A 7,251-nucleotide genomic window follows, 5' to 3' on the forward strand; every position below is an offset into this window, starting at 1 on the left:
AGGCCAATTAAGGGACAGAAAAAGAAGTGCAGAGAATCTTGGAATTGTTGCAAAATTATTCTGGAGATAGAAGAGTCTCCTCTAGCCTTTTCCTTAGTGATTAATGCAGGTTTTTAAGTGGATAGTAAAATCCAGACAGAAAGAAGTATATGTTATATAATGAAGCCTATTTTCAAAGTATACCTGAAATTTGTCTTTGTAATGTCTCTTTCTTGAGAGTTTATAAAGATGTCAGTATTCTGTGGGAAACAAATTGGCACATTCATAAAAGAGAAAAAAATGAAAAAAATCAGGCCCAAGTTTCATTTTACAGATGAGGAAACTGTGACACAGAAAGGGAAATGACAAAGATCACACTGAATCACACCTGGGAGCTGGAGCCCAGCCATGCTGCTTGGCCCAATGCCTCTTCTTATTCTAGGAGCTCATACCCCTTTGAAAGAAACACAATATGAATGTGTCTTCAAATGATGCTCATAAACCTCTTCATCATACTGAGGGAGGGAGATAAGGGGATTGGTTCTTTAGGATCTAGACAGGCTTTTAAGAAAATCTTAGCCAGGTGCAATGGCTCATGCCTGTAATCCCAGCACTTTGGGAGGCTGAGGCAGGTGCATCACCTGAGATCAGAAGTTCCAGACCAGCCTGGCCAACATGACAAAACCCCGTCTCCACTAAAAATACAAAAATTAGCTGGGCATGGTGGCAGGAGCCTGTAATCCCAGCTACTTGGGAGGCTGAGGTAAGAGAATCACTTGAACCTGGGAGGCGGAGGTTGCAGTGAGCTGAGATCGCGCCAATGCACTCCAGGGCAACGAGTGAAACTCCGTCTAAAAATAATAATCATCATCTTAGCAGAGCTCTTGCTAAATGATAAAGACTTTGGCAACTGAAATCCTTTTTTTTTCAGAGAACTTAAGTAGGGACGGGATAATCACTAATTGGGGTTGTGTTGAAGGGAATTCAAGCCTCTGAAATCTCTTCCATCTGTTGGTCTGATGATTTGGTTACTGTCTTACAGTACATCTGCGCAGAAAGCCTGGGGAACTAATCCCTCTTCAAAGTCTACATTGAATAGGTATTATGTTTGCCTTTTCATACATGTTAGTTCACTTAGTCTTCACCACAGGCTTTCTAGATTGGTATTATTCTTAGTCTACCTAAGGAGTTCACAGAGGTTAGGTAACATGCCCCAAGCCACACAGATGATAGGCAGCACAACCAGACGATATTACAGGTCTCCAGATGAGTGAGCCGATGATGACATCGTTTGTTCCCAAGCCCCGCCCCCACGTAGGTAAGCGCTTGCACGGCTCACTGGGTCATCAGGGCAAGTTGCTCCCACTGCCCTCTTGTTCTAACGACTGGAAACAAAAGCTGCAACAGAGGCTCCCTCCTACTAGGAGAAAGGCATTTTAATTGGCACCTCCTCACAAAGGCTCCAGTGTTCTAGAGCTTTGCACACAGGAAGATTCTCGTTGAACAGTGAAGCCAAACCTCGCTTCCAAAATTCCCAGTTTGGTAGGTCACTGTGGATGAAGAGGCTTGAGACACCCTAAGACAAGCTGGGACCATGATGACAGGAACCAGTTTGTGAAGGGAGGAGGCTGGGCTAATGGAATCTAGGGAGACAGGTAATAGCCGGACCTTAGGTAGTTTGTGTTACTCAAGTCAGCAGGGTTTTTGTTGTTTTTGTCTTGTTATGTTGCCTAGGCTGGAGTGCAGTGGTGCGATCTCGGCTCACTGCAACCTTCACCCGCTGGGTTCAAGCAATTCTTGTGCCTCAGCCTCCCGAGTAGCTGGGACTACAGGTGCGAGCCGCCACGCTTGGCTAATTTCTTGTATTTTTAGTAGAGATGGGGTTTCACCATGTTGGCCAGGCTGGTCTTGAAGTCCTGTCCTCAAGTAACCCGCCTGCCTCAGCTTACCAAAGTGCTGGGATTACAGGCGTGAGCCACTGCCCCTGGCCAAGATCATTTGATGTTCTTGGATGAATGGCCACTTTCACCTGGATCCAACCAATTTTTGCTGCCCTAGGGAGCATGATCCAGAGCTCCCTCAAGACAGAGGATGTGCTAAAGGCAGACTCCAGAGGTCATCCTGTCCCCATGCCTTCCGCCTTCTAAAGATATGCTCTTCTGCCCTGCTGTTACCACTCAGTGCTCTAGATGAAACCTGTTCCCATGTTCATTCTGCACCCATGACGATATTTCTGCTTCCTGGAAGGTTGTAGCCACAGGGATGAAAACCTCACCAATCAGTTGTGGCCTTCCTGAGGCAAGTCAGTCACTTTCCTACTCTGGTATCTTCCATGGCTACCAGTTGGCCACAGAACCAAGCACTGACTCACCAGCCTCCACAGTCTGGTTCCTTTTCAGCCTCTTTGCCACCCCTACAGCCCACACTGCATCCATTCTGGCCATCTCCGATTCTTTCTTGCTAGCTCCCACTTTTCCCTGCATCCAGCCTTCTGTACTGTTTCATCTCTTTGAACACTCTTTTCTCCCTGCATCCTGGGCCTCCCTTCAAATCTTCCTCTTCCCTGGAAGTACAGCTTCCGTGGTTAACATCACAAAGCAAAGCTGACTTCAGCAAACTTTCCAGGACAACCAGGGACCAACACAGTTTAGATAAAGGAGATAAATAAGGTGGCTTTAAGATCACTTGTAGTTCAGAGGTCACCCGGGGGATTAGGATCTATGCAGAGACCTGCAGAGCCAAGCTGCTTCCCCAAGGGACCCCCTTCATGCTGCTGGAACTTGCCCTACCCCTCAGGAGAAACTGGGCTCCTGTAGCCGAGTTACACAGGCGGCTGTGGGCCAGCCCGGAGCAAAACTGTGTTGCTTGGCATTTCTCCAGTTCCTCTAGTGGCTGACTTCTGTGCCTGTGCAGGGATTCATGCTCACCACTGCACTCCACAGTGACATACTTGAATTTATTTAAAAAGAATTTATTCACCCATCTTTGCTCCCACCTTAGCCCCATTCTGTGCGCCCTTCCCCTCATTCATCGCAGTATCAAAATAACCCCCAAATGGGATTGCTGTGCTTGAACACCTCCCATCACGCCTCTTATCCTCTGCAAGCATTTACTTAGTTCCTGAAGCATACAGACCCCTCACCTGCAAACCCCACCTCAGCACACACCTTGCTAGGTTGGAGGAAGTCCTGGTATCCGGAGCAGTTTGCTTTGTTTTTGCAGTGTCAGTGACCTCACAAACACTTGGCTGGCCACGCAGTCCTATCTATAACTTTCAGCAGATAACTCAAGTGGGTGACGGGGGCAGAAGCCAGGTCTTGGTTCCTGTGTGTGACCCAAGGCTCCCCAGCACAGGCCCCACCCCTCTCATCTGGCTCAGCCAGGTCTTGCAGAATGAGCTCTGCTGAGATCCAACCAAACACATTCGCTATTTGTTAGGTGAACTCATTCCTGGAACCTAGCAGGTATTCTGTTTATGGCTGACTCTCAAGGGAATAAAGGGAAAAAGGAAAAGCGGGTCTAATGTCCTTTGGATTATCTTTACAAAGCAAGAGCTGTCTGTGAACTTGTAATCTTCAGAACAAACACTGGGCCTATCCAGGTCTGTCCGCAGTTCCCAAAGTCGTAGCTCCACGTAGACCAGCCACACGTAGACCAGCCACACTCAGTGATGGCTCCTGGTTCCTCACTTTCCAGGGCAGCTTCAGTTCCTGCCACGGTGTCAGTGCGGATTGATTCCTGCTGTGTTACTCAACAAACTCCTGACCCTGGGCTCGGAGCTGAAGAGCCGGCTCCAGAAGGCGTTAATCATCATCACTCAGGTGTGCGGTCCTCCCAGAGTCCCGGTGCACCTAGGATCCGAGCAGCTCCACCTTGTCTTTGCTGCCTTCAAGGTTCACATCTTCAGGGTCCCACTGTGGAGAAAAGATACGAAGAGCACCTGGGTGGAACAGATCGCTGCTTCTCATCTGTTATGACCCCCGACCCAAACAATAGCTCCAGTTCTGGTTCTCATGATCCAGGCACAGACAAGGACCAAAGGGTAAGGCCAAGTTGCCCAGGCCTGTGTTTCTAGGACCTGAGGAGGCAAGCATAACTTCAAATCAAGGAACTAATGAACAACCGCCCTCCACATAACAGCTCCACCTTCCTTCCCACCCTCCTTCTCCACTATTCTTTGCCTCTACCAAGTCCTTATCTAGTGAGACTGAGTCACGTTCTTCTTGTCCTGACTCCATGCCTACCTCATTCCTGGAAAAAAACCAAGCAAACTTAATCCTTTTTTACTTTTTTAAGACAGGGTCTTGCTGTGTCGCCCAGGCTGGAGTACAATGGTGCAATCATAGCTCACTGCTGCCTCAAACTACTAGACTCAAGCAATCCTCCTGCTTCAGCCTCCCAAGTACCTGTGACTACCGTTGTGTACCACAATGCCTGGCTAAGTTTTTAATTTTAGTAAAGTCTTGCAATGTTGCCCAGGCTGATCTTGAACTCCTGGACCTAAGCAGTCCTCCTGCCTCAGCCTCCCAATGTGCTCAGCTTACAGACTTGAGCCACCATGCCTAGCTTCAACCTATTCTTTATGGGCCAGGTAAATACCTCTTCCTCCAGGAAGCCTTCCTGACTGTGTTAGCCCATTGGGCGCTCACTTGCCTCTCTTTGTACTACCTATTCCACGGATTTGCCCCTGAGCACGGACAGCCCTGGCGTTTATGTGGACATCTGCCTTGTTGTCTCAGGTAGGTGATGAGCTCCAAAGGAACAGAGCAAAGGTTCACTCCTGCCTCCTACATGGTGTTTCCTCTAAACCTGAGGCTCAGTAGACTTGTCATCACTTAACACCCAATTCAGAGTGGGGGGCACTGGCAGTGAATATTTCATCACCGACTCAGATGAGTTTGGGAAGTTGAAATGTGCAGGAATGAGTGAAGGCTTAAAACAAGTGGGCACAGAAGCATTGACGAAGCTGTCAGAGAAGCCCTCCTGTTGTTCTAAGATGATGGATAAGAGCCCACGGGGATCCTTAGTGTTACCTTTGAAGTTCCAGCCATGGAGGCAAGTAGGGATTGGGCTGAAGTCTTCCTCCTGTCACTAATTTGCCTCTGTTTTGGAGGCCTCAGTTTCCCCATGTGTATGCTGTGGTATTGGATCGGCAACTAAATAAGAAGATCTCTCCCATTTCTGAGCGTCTATGATGATTCTGAGGCACAGGGTCACATTTGACAGTACCAGGAAACAAGAAGCAAAGGTGACACAGGATGTGTCTGCCTGGGCAGATGATCTGTTTGGACGAGATGATAGACCCAGGCATGGACATGGTACCCTCCAAGAAAGATGCTCGAACAGCTGCTCAAACTCAAGCTGAATCAAACATTCCCATCCTTAGAGGTCCCAGATAAGATCCTGAAGGCTCCACGAGCCCCCGACATAATGGCCATGCCATGCCAATGATAAAACACACATTGTGACTTTGTTTTGGACAGAAATAAAGAGCCCAGTTTGTGAGTGATTTACTGATAATCGAGTACTAATACTTGGCGACTTTAAAAGCCATCATGTTAAAAAGACCACCTGATTCTCAGTGTCCCTGCAGTGATTGCATTTGGGCAGCTTATCCCCTGTACCTGTCTGGGGCTGTGCCAGCCACTTCCAGTGTGAACATCTCATTAACTTGCGGTCGCAGACTTGGCTGGACCCCTTTAACCAGATTCCTTTCTGACATTATCAGATCCCAAATCAAAGAGCTCACTAGGCCCCTCAGCCTACGTGACCCACCTGCCCAGTGAAAGAAGTGGGGCCTGTTCTGTTCTCTGAGGATGGCCAGCGTGCTCTTTGATGAAAACTGTTTCTAAGCAGAGGCCTGAGACCAAGGTCATTGTTCTCAGAGTGTGTTCTTGACCAGCCACACCAGAAGCACCCAGGCTGTGCTGGCTAAAAACACTGATGCCGGGGCCCACCCTAGCCCCTGGGTGGGAGGTTGAGACCTAAGGTCTGGCATTTTTACAAGCTCCTAGGGTGATTCTTCGATGCCCTGATGATTGAGAACCACTGCTCTAGCTTCTTAAATGGCTGCTAAGAATTCTTCTTGCCAACCCTGACCAGCTCAGCTGCCGGCAAACAGAAACCTATCGCTTTGATCAAGTGAGCTCTTCAAACTAGTGCAGGCCGGGCACGGCGGCTCACGCCTGTAATCCCAGCACTTTGGGAGGCCAAGGCAGGCAGATCACCTCAGGTCAGAAGTTCGAGACTAGCCTGGCCAACATGGTGAAACCCCATCTCTACTAAAAATACAAAAATCAGCCAAGTGTAATGGCAGGCGCCTCTAATCCCAGCTACTTGGGGGGCTGAGGCAAGAGAATCACTTGGACCTGGGAGGCAGAGGTTGCAGTGAGCTGAGATTGTGCGATTGCACTCCAGCCTGGGCAACAAGAGTGAAACTCCATCTCAAGAAATAAATAGGCTGGGCGCGGTGGCTCACACTTGTAATCCCAACACTTTGGGAGGCCGAGGTGGATCACCTGAGGTCAGGATTCGAGACCAGCCTGGCCAACATGGCAAAACCCCATATCTACTAAAAATACAAAAAATTACCACAGTGGTAGCAGGCGCCTGTAATCCTAGCCACTCGGGAGGCTGAGGCAGGAGAATCGCTTGAACCCGGGAGGTGGAGGTTGCAGTGAGCCGAGAGCATGCCATTGCCCTCCAGCCTGGGCGACAAGAGTGAAATTCTGTCTCAAAATAAAATAAAATAAAATAAATAAGTAAAATAAAATGGTACAAATCTTAGAAAACATTTAGAATCTATATTTTCCGACTCTCTAGAATAATGTGTTTTAAAACTTCATTTCATTATTTATTTACTTACTTACTTTGAGACAGTCTCACTCCATCACCCAGGCTGGAGGCATGATCTCGGCTCACTGCAACCTCTGCCTCCTGGGTTCAAGTGAGTCTCCTGCCTTAGTACCCTGAGTAGCTGGGACCACAGGTACGCACCACCACACCCAGCTAATTTTTGTATTTTTAGTAGAGATGGGGATCTCGCCGTGTTGGCCAGACTGGTCTCCAACTTCTGACCTCAGGTGATCCGCCCCCCTCAGCCTTCCAAAATGCTGGGATTACAGGCGTGAGCCACCGTGCCTGGTCTAAAACTTCATTTTATAATAAAATTATTGCTGGAAACCAGGCATGAAGAGAATCTGAGCAAAAGATCCATTTTCTTTTTTTTTTTTTTTTGAGACGGAGTCTCGCTCTGTCGCTCGGGCTGGAGTG

The 7,251-nt window shown here is 48.4% G+C and overlaps 1 protein-coding gene across 2 annotated transcripts in view; it reads right to left on the minus strand.

The window, feature by feature from the left end:
• Nucleotides 1–2,921: 2,921 nt before the first annotated feature.
• The window catches only part of TMEM44 (transmembrane protein 44), a 40,788-nt gene continuing 36,458 nt past the window's right edge, over nt 2,922–7,251 (minus strand). Inside the window, exon 10 of one of the 2 annotated variants that reach the window (XM_017873475.1) lies at nt 2,922–3,890. In XM_017873475.1, the coding sequence (XP_017728964.1) occupies nt 3,831–3,890 (60 nt within the window). In that variant the 3' untranslated portion in view covers nt 2,922–3,830. Of the gene's footprint in view, nt 3,894–7,251 lie in introns of both variants that reach the window. The other variant, XM_017873474.1, reaches the window with a different exon arrangement.

The sequence above is a fragment of the Rhinopithecus bieti genome, unplaced genomic scaffold (genome assembly GCF_001698545.2).
Source record: "Rhinopithecus bieti isolate Rb0 unplaced genomic scaffold, ASM169854v2 scaffold_5626, whole genome shotgun sequence".
NCBI classification, from domain to species: domain Eukaryota; kingdom Metazoa; phylum Chordata; class Mammalia; order Primates; family Cercopithecidae; genus Rhinopithecus; species Rhinopithecus bieti.